Here is a 20,483-nt window from a genome sequence, read left to right on the forward strand (position 1 = left end):
TAGATAAGGAGGCATCCAAGACCACGCCCAGTCTCCTTGCCGTCAAAGCAGGTGTAAGCAATGCCCCATCAGGAAGTGGGAGCCGGATCCCTGAACCCGACAGCCCACGGCCCAGGTACAGGACCTCCGTCTTTGTTGGATTCAACTTCCGCCTGCTCTGCTTCAGCCACCCAGTCATGGCCTCCAAAGCTCTGGCAAGATCACCCAGAGCAGTATTTGGCCAGTCACCCACTCAACCACCTCACCCAGGAACGGGAGGTTCGGAACTGGCCGGTAACTGGCTGAATCAGTGGGGTCCAAGGAAGGTTTCTTCAGGAGAGGCCATGCCACCGCCTGCTTCAATGCTCCAGGAAAAACCCCAGAGCTAAGGGAGAGATTGACAAGGTCCTCCAATGGAACCCAAAGCCTATCCAGGCTGGCTTTCACCAGCCAGGACGGGCAGGGGTCCAAGGGACAGGTGGTGGGCCTCACCACTCGCAGTATCCTATCAAACTCATCCTGGGAGAGCAGACTGAGTTGATCTAACACAAATCCAGAAGACGGCCAAGGGGCCTCCAGTTCCCTTACTGTATCACTTGTGGCCAGTAGGTCGCGGTGAAGAAACAGGATTTTACCCGCAAACTAGCTCTCAAATGCCTCACAGCTAATATCCGAATTAGACAATTGACGGTCTCCCTGTTATATTAATGTTATATTTGTCCAAACATAGCAAAAAGCATTGCTGAGAAACTCAGAGTTACAAGGCTCTCTCTCAGCTGAAGACCCTAGCAGAGTCCGACACAGGCAGTGAACTGGGGCCTCTGTTTATATCTTGGGGCACTGCTGCGTTGCAGGCTCTCGAGGCATTATGCTGCTCTCTGCATTTCTCCACCAGGCCTCTCATTTTCCTGCTTTCTGCGACCAGCCACAATTCCAACCTTGTCCCATCGTAGGCGAGTGGGGAAGGCGAATAGTGGAGGGACAGGACAACCGGATGGAGTGTTGGTGCTTCAGAGCTTATATAGGCATTCTCTCCTGGAAACACCTGACCGCTGTAGTGGAAAGTGGGGACCTCTTTCCCCAAACCCTAATCTGGGAATCATCCCAGAACGTGGGTTTTCACAGGACATGCATTGAATGTTCACACATGCAGCCTTCTTAAGGGGCAAATCACACCCCCTGGGCCCTTTCAGCTCCTGAAAACAGCATGTAGGGGAGACAGGAGCCCCTCTTCCCCCATGCCATGTTCCAGATCTTAACCAAGCTCCTGCTGTGCTTTTACACAGGAGTTGCCTCCAGATGCTGGCAACGGCAATATGGATTCCAGTCCCCATCAGCAACTTGTGTGAAGTGTAACAAGTAGTTTGGTCCTCAGGTGTCACAGGGCCAAACTAGATGTAGCAGTGTTCTTGTGGCTGCCACAAGGACACCGTTGCCATTTTAAAGTGATTTCAAAATGCCACAAAGGGCCACTCCTGGTTGGCCTTGTGGCACAGAGCTCTTCCTCCCCTCCTTTTTAAGTGCCAAAACGGTTGCAGGAGGTCACCCTTGAACTGTTTTGGCAGTTGAAAAGGTGTGTGTGTGTGTGTGGGGGGGAAAGTAATCTGGGTTGGGCCCTCACAGCATTTTAAAATCCCTTTGAAATGGCAACGGCGTCCCCACGGCTGCCATGAGGGTGCTATCATGGCTAGTTTTGCTCATGGTTTAAAGACTGACATGACTTTGTTTTCTTTACAGCAAATGGCAGAACGTCAAACAGCACAAACTCTTGTTTTCCCTGGGGAAAGGAGTACGTGGATTTCTCCTGTAAATCTCAAGGAACTTCTGGAACTGAAAGCCAAGAACCCCCTGGCACCTCTCGTAGTGGGGAACACTTGTGTGGGTATGGAGGTTTAATTTCCTACAGAAGTGACCAGTTCTCTTGTTGACTTTTGGCATGCTCTGTTGTAGATGCCTCATCTTTGCCTGGGGCAGTCTGGGGCAGAAGCCCCCTCCTGAGGTACCTCCTCCAGGCCTCTTGAGGGGAGTCAGAGATGCCTCAGAAATGGGGAAGGAGAGGGGGCTATAAGCGCACCCTGCTCCCTCTCCTCCTCCATCGTTGGGCTGCCTGTCTTGGTCCACAGGCATGCCCATGCTCTCCCTCCCCCACCCTCGTTCCCCTGGCCTTTTGAAGGTTTTCCCAGGCTCTGCCTCCCTGTCCACCCATTGATGGGCCTTCCCAGGGCTGACCGGCCACTGGGCTGATAAGGTTTCTGGGTCCCACTATCAACCCTTGGCTCCTCACAGCTCCTGCCCTTCAGGAGGCAGGGGCTGCATGCCCCTCACAAGGGCAGTGCTCAGCGATGTCTCCACCATCTGAACTGGCAGTGTCGACTGTGTCTTCGGGGTCTCACTAGCCCCCTGGGTGCAAGCGGGGTCTCTCTGGCTGCCTCTTGCCGCTGCTGGGAGCCTGGGTCCACGGCGGCTCCCAGCATCTCCATTTGAGGCTCTTCTTCCATCGGCCCAGGCGGCATCAGGCCCAAGGGGCCTCCCCCAGCCTTGCCACAGCCCTTGGGAAAGCCTGCATCACTTCCCGAGAAGACCATGGCCACCTCCTGCTGCCACAAGTCCCCCAGAAGATCTGCTCTGGGCTGGCTGGAGCTCTCCGGTGGTGGGGAGAGGGTGAGAGGCTGGTATCGGGGGTGCTGCTGACTCTGGACACACAGATCCGAATTTATTCAGATGACAAGTCCTGCATCCCTTTGAAAGCTCTTCTGCTGATATGTACCCCCCTGTAACATGAGATCTATGCTGCGTCTTCCTTCATTTTCAGTGATGAGATCAGCAAGAACTATGCAGGCACCTTTCTAGTCTAGAGTGCATCTCAGTAAACATTTTGTCAGAAGTGAGGCATGTCTGCGTTTTCTAAGGTTTTGACCAGGCCTTGGCTTGTTTGTTCTGCTGCTCTTTTTGACAGCAGTGTCGTATTTAATCTGAGGGTGACTTTAAAAAAAGTTGAAATCCTGTGTTTATTCTTGAGTTTTCTCTGATTGTTTTGAGCTTGATAAGAATATTTGAGCACTCAATCCAAAGGGACATATTTTAGAAACAAGCAAAGTATTTTCCTAGGGGAAGAGTTTACAAATCAGTTAACTTTCCATGTTTTCTATCAACCTCACTATTTTCTTCCACTTCTTAGGCCCTGATATGAAATTTAAAGGGGTATTTCATCCACTTATCATTTCACCCACGAGGATATTGGATCTACATGTGGTAAAACACACAGGAAAAGGTTAGTTCCCTCTGATTTGGCCATTTGGAGACCCCCCCCCCCCCCTGTGCTTATGTTGAAGGCTTGCGACATTTTAAGAGCGGTGGGATCGTTAAATGGAAATATAGGCGAAATGTAGCTAGGTAGCTTTTTGTCCTGGGGTGAGCTCTGAAAAAGGAGCACCACGAGAGTTTTAACGTGTTTGATTATTATATTGCTTTGCATCTAATATATTCAATATGTATTTTATTTTTGCTGATTAATGTGGAGCTTTTAGCATATGTTACCATGGGTTAAATGCATGCTGCTAAGGGAAGGAGGGAGGGCTGGCTGGGTGAATGGCGTTGCCCTCAGACGGGCTGGTGGCCGTGCCCTTGGGGCGGGGGCGGGGAGGGAACTGCAGCTTTTAGCAGAGAGCTGAAGGAAGAGGTTTGAGTCACTCTTTGGGTGTCTCAGAAAGGTCATTCTGGCGAAATTAGGCAAACGGTGTGTGTGCCCAGGTCAGTCTGTCTGTATCTGAGGCTGAGATTCGTCTATCTAATCAGGCAAGCCGGGGAGAAAAGCCTTAGGGAATCTGTGTCTGTGTGGATGAGAAGAGAGTTTTACTCTGTCAGTGAAGACCTGTGTGGAAAATTAGCCTGTGTAACTGAGTCCATGAATATACCTTCAAGAAAAACACCATTATTTTTGAAACCACTAAGCTTAAGAACTATTCTGAAACCAATATGCTTATCAGAACTCTGCAACCATTACACATATGGACTTAGACATAAATTCTACTTTTGTTTTAAGAAAAAAAAGATCCCTTTTTTACCTCACAACTACCCACGTGCGTTGACCATTCTGTCACACGACCATCTATAACCGGGGTCCCCAACTCCCTTGATCCTGTGGGCTTATTTGGAATTCTGACACTGTGGTGGGTGCAGCCACAAAATGGCTGCTGCAGGAGGCATAGCCAGACACAAAATGGCTGCTGCCGCTTACCTTCAGTCACACAGTGAACATCCTTGTGCTGTGAAAGCAGCTTCTGCCAAAGCAATGTTTTTACAAATCTGCACAGCCAATCAGAAGCTATGTTTGGCAAAAGCCTCATCTGGCCCCACCCACTTTTAAAAACACTTGGCAGGCACCAGGAAAGGTGTCGGTGGGCACAGTGGGCCCATGGGCACTATGTTGAAGACCCCTGATCTATAACAAGCCTTCTTATATTACCAGTTAAACCAAGGAGGTCTAAGTCAAAAGACTTTGGTGGCACAAAAACCTATTGAGGGAGTCAGGGAGGCAACAATAGATAGGTCACACAAACACAAAAGGGAAAAGCCTGAGTAAAGTAGAGAACACCTGAAGAACTGTGTGAATGGAGAGAAGAAAAGAGTATTGGTTGTGATTGCAGCAAAAAGAGTCAGCCAGGAGGGTAGATGCTGCTGGTGGAAATGGTGAAGGAAATCCTTTGCTCAGTGGAAAATCTTGGCAGGATCCAAGTCGATCTTTATCCCTAGTTTGTAAAAAAAGAACTCTGCATGGAGACAGTTCTCCTCAGACCTCCCCCACCCCATAAGTGCCCTGACAAAAAGTACAAGCCGCTCTGCTGTTGCGTTGGATATACACAGAACAGCACTTTAACAACCTCAGTCTAACTAGCATTACTCAGAAGTAGTTTCAATAGCCCAGTGTAGCCCGATCTCATCAGATCTTAAAAGGTAAGCAGGGTTGGCACTGGTTAGTGCTTAGATGGGAGATCAACAAAGAAATCTAGGGCTACTACAAAGAGGCAGGTAATGGCAAACCGCCCCTGAATGTCTCTTGCCTCGAAACCCCTTGGTCCTGTGGTTTCCTTGAGTTGGTTGCAATTTGATAACACACAACTATTTATTGTTGTTGTTGTTGTTGTTCCCTGCTGATTTCAGTGAGCCTTACTTCCAAGTATTTGTAGGATTGGAGACTTCCATGGGTTTCCAATGGAAGTGCCATCCCTGCTTCAGGATTCAGGAAATCAAGCCATGATGTTTTCTGTGGTGCTTGTGTGACTGTTCACTTCCACTACTATTGTTGAAATGGCAAGATTGTTTTGCAAAACAAGTTGAAAGTCTGTCAACCTTGTAAAAAATAATTTGAAACTGACCCATTCACATTAATACTCTATATGTTCTATACTTTAAATGAATACACATCATAAAATGGATTTCTTCTTTATATTGTCTTGTTGCTAACTTCAGTCTGTGAAGGGGTATAGTCTGGATGAATCAGTCTGAAATGTATGCTAGTAGATTGATTCTCATTTATTTATTTATTTATTTATTTATTTATTTATTTATTTATTTTTCAGGGCTGCTAATCGGAGCTGCCTGCAGCCTCACTGTAGTGAAAGATGTTCTGACAAACGCCGTTTTAGAACTTCCAGCAGAGAAAACGAAGATATTCTCTGCTCTTTTGATTCAGTTAAAAACTCTGGCTGGAGTGCAGATCCGAAATGTGGCTGTATGTTTTTTTTAATCAAAATAACAAGCATTATAAATGTGTGTAGCAAACCCATCCACAGAGGTTTGGGGAAACTGACTGAGCAGTATTACAGATGGAGTGCGTATCTCCTGTTCAGTTTATTTTCTTCTACTGTGGGTATTTTTTTAATACTAATACATGATGTTTTAAAGCTTCTTCTAGTAATTCACAAATAGTTTCCATGTATCATAGCACGTAAGTACAGTTTTTAGTACACCTTCCTAAACAAATACACTGAATTTATTCACTGATTCTCAGGTTTTGACCCTGGTTTTATTTATTTATGTTATTCATTAATCCCAAATCCCAACAGCTCAGTCTAAAGGCAGCATGGATTTCTTTAGGTGTGATATCCACCCTTTCAACTTTTTACAGTTTTAATACTCTGGGATATGATGATATTCACAGTAATACATTCTGGGTATCTTGGGCTGTTTTTACCAATATACCTTGGTTCAGTTTGCATGTGTTGTACTCTGTGTAATTATTTCTAATTAGCTAATGTTGATTTTGTGGGTACTTTTTGATATTGAAACCACATCAGTCTTTCCTTCCTTTTTTCCCTTTATCTTAGTCTTTTGGAGGAAATATCATAAGTAGAAGTCCGACTTCTGACATCAATCCTGTTCTAGCTGTTGGAAACTGTGTCCTCAATGTGGCATCACAAGGTGAGATCAAAGACACAATTAATATATCAGTTACTATCAGTTGGCATTACTCATGTCTTTCAGATACTTTATGAATTATGAAACGTTTGTTAGAAAGCCCGTTGCTGACTATATAAGGGGAGGACCCAGGAACCTGTTTATATTGCAGGTCGCTGCCTTGGTCCCCAGAAAAATGCCAGCAACAACAAATGTGTAGCACCATTTAGTAGGGCCAGTCAAATCTCACAAAACAGCTTTTGAGCTATCCAGAACTCTTAATCAGGCTGGGTATACAGTGCAAAAGGAGGGACACGAGGCGGTGGGGCGGGGAGGGAGAGAGAATAAGTTGCTTTAGGGCATGATGGAAAACCCGCGACTCTGAGGCTTGTAGAGTCTTGCAGAGAGAGTGGGATTAGATGGGGCTGGGTACAAAGCAGGCGTGCCAAGTTGCACCAAAGAAGGGAGGGGGGAAATGGCCGTTCTTGCCCTGTGAATGCAAAAGGCAGCAGTTGCGTCCCTTGTCTCCCCAGTGTAGGTCTCTTGCATCACGGCAGGACTGCACAAGAAGATCAGGGCAGTCTTTGTATTCAGAAAGCTGGAGATTCGTTTGAAGAGTTGCACTAGCAAGAGATTCAGAGAAGGCTCAGCTGGGGGATAACTTTTGCATTTCACTCTGAAAGCTTCGCTTTCGCTAGTGGGCAATTACTCCTCCTTTGGTTTACTGGAGAAACGGCACAGGAATGCTTCTCGTGATCCTTTTTTTAAAAAGCACGTCTGACTTTAAGGAGTCAGACTAATTTCAAGTTTTGATCTTATTTATTTATTTACTTTGTTGCTTAAATACATGACGATGTATTTAAATATATATGATGTATATGTTTAAACTTTACCCTCTTACAGAGTTCTGGCACACTGAAAAGGGTCAGTGCTTCTCCTACCAGTGTGTCCTTCTTTTTGAAGATTGGCATGGGAAGGACTTCTGGGACTCTTTTCCCGAGATTGTAGTAAATGAAGAAAAAGTTACTGCTCCTCTCGGTGGAGCGAGAGAGCCCCGAAATTTGCATGGAGTTTCTCCACTGCCCTCCTCTAGCCTACCCGCAACACAAGTGCCAGAAAGGCCGTCCCAGTCTTTTCTAAGCTCTTGGGTATTTATTTTTCATTGTTTAGACGTTGATTTCCTCCATTAGGGAGAATGCGGCAGATTCCCTTGAGTGACCTGTTTGCTGATGGACTCGAAAACAACACCCTGGAACCTGAAGAGATCCTAGTATCTGTTCACATTCCACATTCTAGTAAAGTAAGTTTTCCCCCTCTTTTTTTCTAAGAAAGATAAACGTTCAGAAATCGCGTTGTGCTGGTGATTTGAAGAGCGAGAAATGTCACCATGCACCCCCCCCTCCTTCCCCGTCCCGGACTCCCAGAGCCCCTCTGCCGGCAGCAGAGATGTATTTTGAAAAGCATACCTACATGCCACGTGCAGGCAAACACATTTAATGATGGTTGTTGTGGGTTTTCCGGGCTGTATTGCTGTGGTCTTGGCATTGTAGTCCCTGACGTTTCGCCAGCAGCTGTGGCTGGCATCTTCAGAGGTGTAGCACCAAAAGAAAGGGATCTCTCAGTGTCACAGTGTGGAAAACATCTTTTCTACACTGTGACACTGAGAGATCTCTGTCTTTTGGTGCTACACCTCTGAAGATGCCAGCCACAGCTGCTGGCGAAACGTCAGGGACTACAATGCCAAGACCACGGCAGTATAGCCCGGAAAACCCACAACAACCATCGTTCTCCGGCCGTGAAAGCCTTCGACAATATATCGAACACATTTAATGTTTTAGGCTTTCATCTTGCAGCTTTCTTAATAAATTGGGAGTGGGTAACCATGGAAGAGGATCCTTTCCTCCAGCCCCTCCTCCCATTTTATGCATCTCAGGGCAAACTCTCCGTTGGCCAAGAGCAGGATCTCACCAGTAGCGAAAGCACATGTAATGCTGAGGCTGAAAGAGGAGCAATTAGCAAGTGCATAAGAAACTTACCTTTTGTGCAGATTCCTTTTTCTCCATGAGTGCAGTCAGGGAATCCAGACCTTAAAATGTTTAGGTGCCACCAACTGGATCTTCAAGCACGAGCCTGCAATGTAGGGGGCCATGTGTGCACACCTACCTACGCCTGCCTTTGCAAGACAATTGCTTACGGTGGCGCTCGTTGCTCTCTGCTGTGATGGGTAAGAAGAGCAAATAAATAAGCCTAGTTGTTGCTTTAAATTGGGGTGCAAAATTTTCAAGACATCATCAACCTAGGTATATTTTTAACAGTGTAGAGATTTTGTGTTATAATGTTTGGGGTTGAATTGGTGGCAGTCTTACTGCTATGAAAGGTAAAAATAAAGGGGGGGGAGGGTTACTTTCTCAACATGTGTAAGAAGAGCTGAAAACTGTAGATGAGCCTGGAACAAAACACAGCGTGCCAAAATGTGATTGTCCTTTAATCCTGTCTTTTAATTTCCCCCCTTGCACTTCAGGGAGAGTTTGTATCAGTGTTCCGACAAGCCCAGCGGCGGGAAAATGCTTTACCGATTGTTAATGCTGGGATGAGAGTCCTGTTTGAAGATGACTGTAACATTGTTAAAGACATCAGCATCTTTTACGGAGGTGTCAGCTCCACTACACTTGCAGCCAAGCAAACATGCCAAACCCTCATCGGAAGGTACTGTGTGATGCTTCGTATGTTATCTTTTGATTAAGGACTTATCCAGATGGTAGTTTCCTGTTCCTATCAACAGCAGTTCCAATAAGAGCCATCTGGATAAACTGTGAGTTCTCGTATAATAAATGCAGGGCTTTTCTTCTGGGGAAAAAAGGTGGTGGAACTCAGTGGGTTGCCCTTGGAGAAAATGGTCACATGGCTGGAGGGGAGTTTAGATTGCCCTCCGCGCTGCTCTAGCGGCACAGAGGGCAATCTCAACTCCCCTCTGTCTGGAGATCAGGGGGCGGGGCCACCAGCCATGTGACCATTTTCACGAGGTTCCAGAACTCCGTTCCACCATGTTCCTGCTGAAAAAAAGCCCCGAATAAATGTAACCAATTTTCACTGTCTGGGTCACATTTGATTATTTAACCATAAGCATTGCACAATTGCGTTTAGTTCCAAGTGTGCACATTGAATGCAAACCGGAATCCCTCCCACACAGAGATTCATGTTTGTACTGGGAGATTAATGTATTTACAAGGTAAATGCTTAGCATGTATGTAGCACTGACGTGGTCAAACCACTGTTCCTTTTTACGGAAGCAGGCTCTGCAAATATTTCAGTCTTTCCTGTGTTGATTATAATTCTCTGAAGATTAAGCAAAGAAAGGCAACAGCTGCATGTTTCCATTCAGTTGATCTGAGATTACACCAACTGAAATTAGTAGTAGTAGTAGTAGTAGTAGTAGTAGTAGTAAGAGTAGTAATTTTAGTCTGTCTTTCTCATTGGGACCGAAGGAGGTTTCAAGTATAATAAAATAAAATTTTCTGTCAATCAGTAAGTGGATTACAAATTATGGTAACACTTGAATCTAACAGCAAAGATTCCTAGTGAGACAAAATAATGCATTTGAGCTGAGCTGGGATTATAGAATTGGGTGGGGGGCAGAGCAATGCATAAAAACATGTCTGTATAAGGCAATCAGACAATCAGTGTAGGAATCACCACATCCCTGTTAGACACAGCTTTGCCCTTTCTCCAAGAAGGCTCCTCTGAACCATTCTGATTTGCACATTTTGCAAAATGGTAGAACAGCAACAGCGACAGCTGTGGGACTCTAGACTGGAGAACTGGGTTTGATTCCCCCCTCCTCTGCCTGAAGCCAGCTGGGTGACCTTGGGTCAGTCACAGCTCTTTCAGAACTCTCTCAGCCCCACCCACCTCACAGGGTGGTTATTGTTGTGCTGATAATAACAACATACCTTGTAAACCACTCTTAGTGGGCATTAAGTTGTCCTGAAGGGCAGTATATAATCGAACGTTGTTGTTGTTGTTGTTGTTATTCAAGCAGAGGAGTGAGGAATCAAACCTGGTTCCCTGGATTAGAGTCCTGCTGCTCTTAACCACTACACCAAACTGACTCCCTGTAATAGCCTCAGTAGACCCTTCTACAGTGTAGAAGCCACCCCGGAGAATGCGCATGAGTTGCCTTTTTTTACCTTTTTGCAGGATGGCACCTTCAGAATGTTTTTCTCAAATGACCCAGAGATAAGATGCCTATTTTAAATCAGATGTCTATATATAAACTACATTTGAGGACAGGTGATCCATGCTTTGAGATAGTTGCTCATGGATGTGACAAAACAGAGGCCGCCCTTGAGAAATCTTCATTCGTAGCCATGGAAATCAAGATACTTGATAAATATATTCAGTATTAAGTTGCTTTTTACCTGACTCCTTCCAAGTGATCCTTTATGGTGTTGTTTCATTTTAAAAATAATCTCTGTGTTTTGGAGGCCAGCAATGCAGTCCTGGGCAGAGTTGGTCCAGTTTGTATTCATGTATTTTAGTGGGCACAGACAGGAGTAATACTGCAAAAGATGGCACTGTAAGACACGTATTTTTTAAAAAGGTGAGATTTTTAAAGGTTAGGTTGGGCCCCCACCGACCACACTACAAATCTGTCCACCACCCTATATGTGAGCCTATATGTGAGCTAGGCCCTGAATTGCAGTATTTTATCGTCACCATCTGAAGAGAAGCTGTATTGTATTTATTGTATGAAGTTCTTTTAATATTATTTGTATAATATTTTATCTGTTTTTAACTGTTATTTATGTAAATTGCAATGCTGTTCTCTACCCTGAGCTCACCTGCCTAAAAATCTAATAAATAAATAAATAAATAAATAAATAAATAAATAAATAAATTCTAATAATCTAATAAATAAATAAATTTAACATTTTAATAAGGACGCCTTGGGAGAAACAAACCGTTCGGGGCGTGGGGGTGGCTTATGAGCTGTATGCATCTTGCAGGAATGGGCAGCGTTGCCTCGTGTCCTTACCCTCTGGGCGGGCGGGCGGGCGGGGGAGAGAGAAGTCCTGGCTCTTACCTCTGCACTCCTGGTCTGCATGATGACATCACTTCTGGGAAGTGACATCATCGTGTAGGCCACATGCCGCCCCTGGGAGCACTCCCACACTCTGAATTGGGCCACTGTGGAGTGCAGGAGCACTGCCGGAGCGGTGTGACAGGCCCAGGAGTGCTCCTGTGCTCCACAGCAGCTCGGTTTGTCCCAAATTGGGCCCCAAATGGGCTGCTGCAGTGTGTGGGAGTGCTGCTGGGGCAGCACAACAGTCCCGGAGTGCTCCTGCCCCCAGATGCGTGATGGTGTCACTTCCATACTCCACAGCAGCCCAAATCATGCCGGATTCGGCCCAAATCAGGCCCGGATCAGGCTGTTGCAGAGCATGGGAGCGCTGCCATGGCAGCATGATGGGCCCTGGCATACTCCTGTGATTCACAATGTCCCGATTCGAGCCGAAATCGACTTTCTCTGGCACGTGGGAGCATGCTGCGCCACCTGGGCGTGAGCCCCGGGAGGCACATTCCCCCGCCTTTTCCCCTGCCAGCGAGGTAGGCGGGGTGGAGTCTGGGAGTGGGGGGATCCACACCCCCAGTGGGGGTGGGGTTACCAGGACCCTCTTCCCTCCCACGGGTAGGCTTCCCAGCACTAACCTCACATTGGGCACAAGGATTCTCTTCTCTGGGGCAGATGTGGTGATGTCACTTCCAGACGGCCTCCAATTGGCCCCAAACGCTCCTGTAGCCAGCATGACGATGTCACTTCTAGAAGTGACGTTCGCCGTGCCCCCAGGGAGCTCATGCACGGCACGTGTTCCCTGGGCGTCTGTCTGTGGTGGCCACTCTCTAGCCACTCTCCAGCCTTGGGCCTAGGAAAGGGAAGGCAGTAGAAATCAGTGGCTCAGAGACCCACATTCATGACCGTGTCCCATACGGCAGCTTTAATCCATTTATGAATGTAATTAGGCATTATATTTCAGTACAGAGATATTAAAGCACCTGCAATACATGACCCTTGGATAGGGTTGCCAAGGCCAGCCTGGCAACTAGCAGAACAGGTGGAGGGGGACATGAGGGACAACCAGGGGTCATTTCGTAGAAAAAGAGCGGGAGGAACTCATTACCATAACTCATTAGCATATGCCACGCCACCTGACATCACCTATCCTGGCTGTTTTGGACCCAATCCTGGCCATTCAGGGCTGAAATTGGGCCCAAAATGGCAAAAAGGGGCTGAAAATGGCCAGAAAGGGGGCCCAGAATGGTCAGGATCAGGCCACTGCTGAGTGGGAGAGTGATCCACCACCTGTCAAAGGCCCAATCTGGGCTGTTTCAGCCCTAATCCAGGCCAAAATGGGCCCCAAATGGCTGAGAGTCAGGTGTTTGGGGCCACCTGTCATGTGACCTCTTTGGAGAACTGCTGGAACTGTGTTCCCGCATGTTCCCCCTCAAAATAAGCCCTGGGGACAACTATCAGCAACAATGTGTCATCACTTGCAGGAAAAAATGGAAGTGATGTCACATCTCTCTAGGAATTGCTAGAAATTCTATAGTAAAGCATAGAGTTTCTGGAAGTTCCTAGAGAGTACTGATACCACTTCTGGGGAAAACCTGGAAGTGATGTCAAGCCATCATCAATGGCTTTTAATTACTTTTCTCCTGTCAGCTGCTAGAGTGCCAGTGGGCAAGGCCTGCTGAGGGTGGTAGATCTCCCTCCCCCAGTGGGCAGATGGCAACCTTACCCTTGGGGCATCCTGAAATGATCACAGCACATTGGGATCTCTTTTCTTTCCATGATGAATAATGAAAATCTGCAGAGGTATGAATGTGGGTTGAAAAGTCAAAGGACTTTGCTGTTTCAGGATCTGATTCTAATCAGTCTCAGTAGCAGTTTGAGGCTGGGCACTGCGTTCCTGTCTGACAGTATCCACAGATGTGACCCGTGTAAGCCTTGTGGTCTGATATCTTCTTACCTCCCTGCTGAGTATATTTCAACTATTATTGTTATTACTAGACCTTGGAATGAGCAGTTGTTAGATGAAGCTTGCAGAAGAATTCTCACAGAAATCCGTCTTCCAAGCTCAGCTCCCGGTGGCAAAGTGGAGTACAGAAGGACTCTCATTGTTAGTTTCATGTTCAAATTCTACCTGGAGGTGCTGCGATCACTGAAAACAATGGTAACATCCAGCTTTGTAGATCTATATGTTTTTACAATGTTGTATATAAGCATCCTAATCAACAGACTTTGTGAAGATTTTTTGTGGTTTATTTACTTACTTGTATAGCTCTTTCTAAGTTGCTGTCAGGCATCACCTAAAGTGGGATATAAAGCAAAACTTACACAAAAATTATAAAGCAGTCAGACAAAACTCAGTAACTAACTGAAATCACTCTAAGAGTTTGAAACTCTTCTGGTCTGTCAAGATTTCAACTGGCAACAGAAGACAGTCAGTATAGGAGCAGGTGAACCCCACTTGAGACGGCATTCCGTAATGCGGGTGCCCCCATGTAGAAGGCCCTGCTATGTATCTGACCCCTCAGTAGGGAAAGGGCCTCCTTAGCACTGAGTTAATCTGTTAATCTGTTGCAGCCAAAGCAACAGTCTTGCAGCAACGAAGGCCAGATTCACCCAGCAACTTAAAATGAGTTTCGGTCTGTCTGCTGTTGGTGTCCATGCATGAAAAACAAAAAGTCAGTTTTAGATGTGCGACTACCATATTTCTGGTGTGTGAAAAGCAGAAAGGCAGTTCTTAATGGGCTGGTATGAGTTTCTGAATTAGTTGATCGGCATGCAGGGAGATGGATCAAGAATGGCATTTCAGCTTTCTGGCACTTGAAAGCTTGCTCATAATTTCACTCCAACAAGTGTGTTGTAGGATAAGCATTCAGATATGTGAAGTGTAAGGAATGAATGAAATTGTTAAAAATGCAATCCCTCTGAAGTAATCTCTTTTCAAGAACAGGCAGATTAGAGAATCAAACAGGTGGTGTTTTTGTAACAGAAGGATTAGTATTATGTCATGCTTTTTGGCGTACTAAATGTATTTGAACAAGTGGGGGACCTGCAAGGATTCGCAGGGGGCATTTCGTTGTCCCCTCCGGCACCATGGCCTCTCCCCCTTGTCCCTTTGTCCCTTTGTGCCTCGTAGCCTCTCCTCCTTTTCCTGCTTCCTTCTCTCCTTCCCACTTCCTCCCCTTCTCTCTTCAGCATTTTCCCCCTTCCCACCCCTGGCAGCCTCTCCCCTTTGGCCCAGTCGTCTGCTGCCAGCTGAGCCAGGCCCAGTTACATGGGGGGTAATCTGCAATGACTTGCTGGGGAGGGGGGGGTACTGCAGTTTTCCTTGTATCCCGTTCCCCACACAGTTCCCCCCTTCCCTCCTCCTGGCAGCCTCCATAGTCTCACTTTCCCCTGCATCCTTTTCTTCTTCAAACCCTCTACACAATACTATTATCTGCCCCTCGTGTTAAGCTGTATGTCGTAGTTGACTTCATTTATATATTACTTTCCTCCGCAACGGGGACCCAAAGCAGCTTACATCATTCTCCTTACCTCAGTATTATCTCCACAACAAACCTGAAAGGTTGGTAGGCTGAGAGTGTGTGACTGGGTCAGAGTCACGCAGTGAACTTCCACAGCAGAGTGGAGATTCGAACTTGGGTCTCTCACATCCTGCTCTGAAACTCTAACCACTATGCTACTTTGGCATTGGCTTTTGTGGGGACGGAGAGCGGTTGAACTGTATCAAGCAGCCGGGCCTAGGTGAGTCATACAAGTCGTGTGGGATCAGGCCGCCTGGGGGTGGCTTTTCGGCCTGGCTCCAGCGAGTCTCCCTCAAAGGCCAGGACAGCTCTGGAAAGGTCCTTGCCCCCCCCCCTTGCCTTTTGCTGCCAGAAACCAAGCCTGAGATTTGGCTAAATTTATTTTCCTTCATTTATACCCTGCCGTCCTCCCCAGTGGGGACCCACGATGGCTTACAAAATTCTCTTCTCCCCCATTTCATCCTCACAACAACCTTGTGAGGTAGGTTTTGCTGAGAGTGCGTGACTGGCCCAAGGTCAGCCAGCAAGCTTCCATGGCAGAACGGGGATTTGGGTCTTGGTCTTCGGGGATTCTAGTACCACACTCTAACCTCTGTGCCGTGCTTTACTCACGAAAAGGCTATCCGGACATTTCCTCCTTGGTGGGGCTCATTTAGAGGAAGCTTCCGGACTATGTCCATTGTCTCAGGCAGTATGGTGGACCTGTATGCTGATTTTGAACTTTCAGGAATTGTAGAAGAGCTTCTTCCTTCCCTCCCCCTCTCCTTGTGTGTGTCGGGTTGACATTCAATTCTGTTTCAATTCAATTAAAATGTTTCCTTCTAAAAACACAACTAAATTATTTTCTTTTAGTATCCAAATCAGTTTCCTGACTTTCCAGAGAATTATGCAAGTGCCCTTGAGCATTTCCACTCCAAAATACCTCAGAGTATGCAAATGTACCAGGTGAGTCGCGTTACTTTACCACTGCCTCATTGCACATAAGACGATTTGGGGGGATTCTGAAGCATCAGGTTTAGATTTCCTCAGATGGCCTGGAAATTAGATCACGACTTACCTGGTTATTTTGACTTTGGCTACGCAGTTCACACAGACCCACGAGGTGCTTCCGCAGTGCTGGGGTACGAAATGAAAGATGTTGCTATTATACAGCAAACTGTTGTGAATATCCAGTGGCAGCGCACCCCCTATAGAGCAGCAGCTGTTTAAAACTAGAATTTGGGGTGTGGCAGTTCTGAGAATGAGAGTTTGTGCATGACCCATTCCGCGGGTGCCCTTGTGACCCCCTTGAACTCAGCTCACAACGCATCACTCTGGAGCAGATGTTCCACACGGCTTGTTTTTCTCCCCTTACCACTGCCTCTGTCAGTGTGTGCATTGAAAGCAAAACCACAAGTCTTTCGTGCTGACATTTATTTTAGTCCGTTACTCTCATGCAAAAAATAAATAAATCTGTGTACAGCACAGACCATTGTGGGCTTTGCAATCCACCTAGCTGGCTTCCTCTTGTGAACACACGAGTTGCCGGCCGCCCTGGAGGAACAACATGCCCTTGACCTTGCAAAGCCATTTGTCTGTTCTGGGGATGCTTTCTGCCATTGTAAAGTAGAGCCCTGTATTCAGAGGGTAGGAAAAGCTATGTAGGAGTGCCATAGAAGAACAGTAGCTAAGTTCAAACTGTGGTCTTACCTCTGATATTAACGTGAAGAGGAAGAAATTGTGGCCACAGGTCCCATGGTAAATTTTTGCAAATAGAAGCGGCAGTGCTTTTTGCTTATTTCCCTTCTTCCCGCTGCAGGCCCTCCGACTTCCCTCCTGCCCTTCCTGGCAGTTCGTCGTCCCCCAGAAGCAACATTTTGGGCTTCTGTGGGAGGAAAGAATCAACGGCTGATTCCGCACACATCGGATAATGCACTTTCAATGCACTTTGCACTCAATGCAATCATTTGGAAGTGGATTTTTTGTTTCACACACGAAAAATTCAGTTCCAAATGATCTCTAAAGAGGATTGGAAGTGCATTATCCAACATGTGCAGAATCAGCCAAAGTCCCATTCCGCTCATGAAAATGCCTTCCACTAGTGGGGATTTACCGTGGAATCCAAGCCATGCGTTACGGATGATGCCAAAAGAAAGCACAACCCTGCCACGCTTTCTCTTTGTTTTCATTTTAGAATGCAGCTTGTCTAATTATGTCTGTAGTTATTGTTGCTGTGCAAAGGAGTGGAGGCTTCTAATGCCAAATTCCAGAATGAGACTAGAAAACATCTTGCCTTGGTTTTTCTTTTTGTCTTCTGTGGCGACTGAGAAGGATGTGGAGCCCGAACAACTTCCCCAAGACCCCGTAGGCCGCCCGATCATGCACCAGGCTGGTCTGAAGCACACCACGGGGGAAGCCCTTTACTGTGATGACATCCGTGCCGTGGATGAAGAACTGGTCCTGGCTCTAGTAACCAGTTCCAAAGCCCACGCAAAGATTGTGTATGTGCCACTATGTATCGTGGGAGGGGACGGGGGGGGGGAGGCATTTGAAAGTGAACTCTTGGACTGTTTGGAAAAGTTCCGTCTTGGTGTTTGACAGCAGTGAATAGGTAAGAGCAAGGAAATGGAGCTGGAGACACACACAGCTTTCCAGTAGATTCCTGAAACACACTTCCTGTTAGCTTTACTCTGTGGTTTCTTTAAGAGGAAGCCTCAGAGACAGTGGCTTGAATCCAGCCGTGTGCAGGCAGGAACATAAACTGACGTAGAGCCTCTCTACACAAGACACTTTGCCTGGAGACGCCCAGGTGACCTTCCTTTCCGTGTGGTCTTATATTCAGGTGTACTCTGCCTCCCTAGCAGTGCAGGTGTGTCCAGAATGGCAGAACAAGTGTCAGATCTTTCACTTGAGCGTCCCCCCCCCGTGTAATATGCCTTGTGTAGAGCGACTCCAAGTGCAGCCCCACTTGCCTGAGAACTTGTGCAGCACCCACTGCTTTCCTCCTTATAGCACCAAGAAATGGGGTGCGCAGGATCTCCGCAACTGGAACACAGAAATCTGGATATCATAAACTTGACTTGGCGCATGTGGTTATCGTGGTCTTCTTCCCGTGTTTCTGCTTGCTCAGGAGCTCCAGCCCAAGTGGAAAAGTTGCACAAGTATTCGGAACAGAGAGTCACAATGGGGCACATCTATACTACAGACTTAAAACTGATGCAACAGACCGTCTCACAAGAGACCTGCCAATCAAAGCGGTGAAGTCTGATAGGGGGTTGTAGGATAGGTTTATCCTGGAACTACTTTTGCCTCTAATCAGACAGGGCAACCTTGATTTAAAGGGATTCGTTTGGCCATCCCCAACACAAACCGTAATCCACCAGTCCATGGCTACAGCCATTTTGTTTTGTTTTGTTTGATACATTTACATACTGATTTCCGGCCCTTGCATTCAAGGTGGTTTATAGTGCAAAAACAGCGCCTGTGATTTAACACCCAGGGTGCAAAAGGAAAGGGGGAATGAAAGAGATGAACAAAGCAAGACAGTTCTGAAATGTGTAGGTTTCAAACTCTTTAGGGTCGTTTGTGATGGTGTGCAGAAGCTCTAGTAGGTGCCTTACAGGGGATGGCTTGGATCACCGCTTTGCTACAACCACACTCAAACATGGGCTGTGACAATGCAGCTCGTGGCATGACTGTCAGCACGCTCCTGTTTGGAACAACTTCAGCCCAAGCCCATAGGAGTCAATGGACTTACACTGGTGTAACTCTGCAGAAGATTGCAGTGCGAAAGGCAGGTGACATAGTCTTTGCTGGCTCACTGGTAGCATCAACCGACTGTCACCAGAAGGAGGGACGGAGTCTTGCGACTGCCCTTCCCGCCTCAATATCCTTCACCATCCCTGACTTCTTATTAAGGAAAAAAATAGTGATAAAAGCACAGCCGTCCCACAGCAGGTAAATGCATTGAGCCTCTACCACAAAATAATTTCTAGGCAGGGGATTCTTATATTCCATATACAATAAGGTAAAATGTACCTTAATGTTTTTCTTCCACGAAACAGTTACCAGATCTGATAGAAGAGCTTTTCCACGTAGCATTTGTATATCCAATTGGACGGTTTATCAGGTTTAAAACTGAGGTTTACCAGGAATCCCATAACAACATATAGTCTGTCTGCCCTTGGGTGCATCATATAGCCCTTGAATTTTCAAATTTGAGTCTCCAACCCTAACAACAACATTCAGTTCATATACTGCCCTTCAAGACAACTTAAAGCCCACTCGGAGCAGTTTACAAAGTATGTTATTATTATCCCCACAACAAAAAACCCTGTGAGGTGGGTGGGGCTGAGAGAGCTCTGAGAGAGCTGTGACTGAGCCAAGTTCACCCAACTGGCTTCAAGTGGAGGAGTGGAGAATCAAACCCTGTTCTCCAGATTGGAGTCCTGCCACTCTTAACCATTACACCAAACTGGCTAGTTTGTATGTGGTGTTTATATCTTTGTGTGATGATGCATTAAATAATAGATGTTTTTGTAACAGAGGTGTCTAATGGAAGTCAGCGGTGCTCTGTTATAAGCATTCTTTTCTGCCTTCATGCCAGTGACTCATCCCCCAGCTCCCCTTTCCAGCACTTTGGCCCAACCTTGTTCAACGTCAGCCTTTCTTTTCTCAGCCCTCCTCAAAGACTTGTAAAATCAGAATAGAGTTGGGCCGTGGCTCAGTGGTGTTTTAATTGCATGGTACGTAGAAGGCCCCAGGTTCAATCACCAGCATCCCCAGGTCAAAGGTCCAGCTAGGAGGTGATGTCAGAGCCTTAGGCCGTAGAGAGCTACTCCTCATTGGAGTAGATACCAGTGCTGACTTTCATGGACCCGTGGTCTGATTCAGTAGGAGGCAGCTTCATCTGTTCACGTGAATTTTCTCTGCAGATATAACGGGACCAGTATCTTTCATCACAGCTGCGGCTGTCTAATTGTCAACTGCTTTGTGTTGCTTGATTCCTCAGATCAATAGATGCTTCAGAGGCCCTCAAGATGCCCGGGGTGGTTGACGTTGTCTCTGCTCAGGATGTCCCAGCCACGAATGAGTTTTATAACTATGATGTCCCAGACATTATATTTGCCAGAGAAAAGGTATGCTATGTTTGGTCAGAGCCAGAAGGGCGGCGTGTGGTTCGTGTGTTAGTCTAGGAGCTTGCTGGGGCCAGTTGCACACTCTTTGCCTAACCTACTGCTAAGGGATTTTTAGGAGCCCTCTCCTAGAATCTGTGTGTGAGCACATTCAAGCAAAAGACACACACACACACACACAAGGGGCAAGTTTGACTCAGTAGGCAGATTCTTTCTCCTTCACTGTAAAGACTGGACTACAGGTCAGCTCAATCTTACAGTGAGGCAAGAAAGTTCCTTTCAACTGTAAACATTTTTCATTGTTTTCGATCCATAACTAAGATTTTAGCCTTGAATGTATTACTTCCCAGAAGCGTTTTGAACCCATAACAAAAGTGTGACTTCACCACTGATGTGTTT

The 20,483-nt window shown here is 46.6% G+C and overlaps 1 protein-coding gene across 2 annotated transcripts in view; it reads left to right on the plus strand.

Moving 5' to 3' along the window:
- The window catches only part of LOC129329162 (aldehyde oxidase-like), a 78,952-nt gene that overhangs the window by 14,508 nt on the left and 43,961 nt on the right, over nt 1–20,483 (plus strand). For both annotated transcript variants that reach the window (XM_054978602.1, XM_054978603.1), the window contains 10 exons: nt 1,717–1,861; nt 3,158–3,250; nt 5,559–5,710; nt 6,306–6,399; nt 7,566–7,675; nt 8,897–9,081; nt 13,445–13,607; nt 15,823–15,915; nt 17,281–17,450; nt 19,961–20,087. In XM_054978602.1, the coding sequence (XP_054834577.1) occupies nt 1,717–1,861; nt 3,158–3,250; nt 5,559–5,710; nt 6,306–6,399; nt 7,566–7,675; nt 8,897–9,081; nt 13,445–13,607; nt 15,823–15,915; nt 17,281–17,450; nt 19,961–20,087 (1,332 nt within the window). The remainder of the gene's footprint in view (nt 1–1,716; nt 1,862–3,157; nt 3,251–5,558; nt 5,711–6,305; nt 6,400–7,565; nt 7,676–8,896; nt 9,082–13,444; nt 13,608–15,822; nt 15,916–17,280; nt 17,451–19,960; nt 20,088–20,483) is intronic.

This window comes from Eublepharis macularius, chromosome 4, assembly GCF_028583425.1.
Source record: "Eublepharis macularius isolate TG4126 chromosome 4, MPM_Emac_v1.0, whole genome shotgun sequence".
Classification (NCBI taxonomy): domain Eukaryota; kingdom Metazoa; phylum Chordata; class Lepidosauria; order Squamata; family Eublepharidae; genus Eublepharis; species Eublepharis macularius.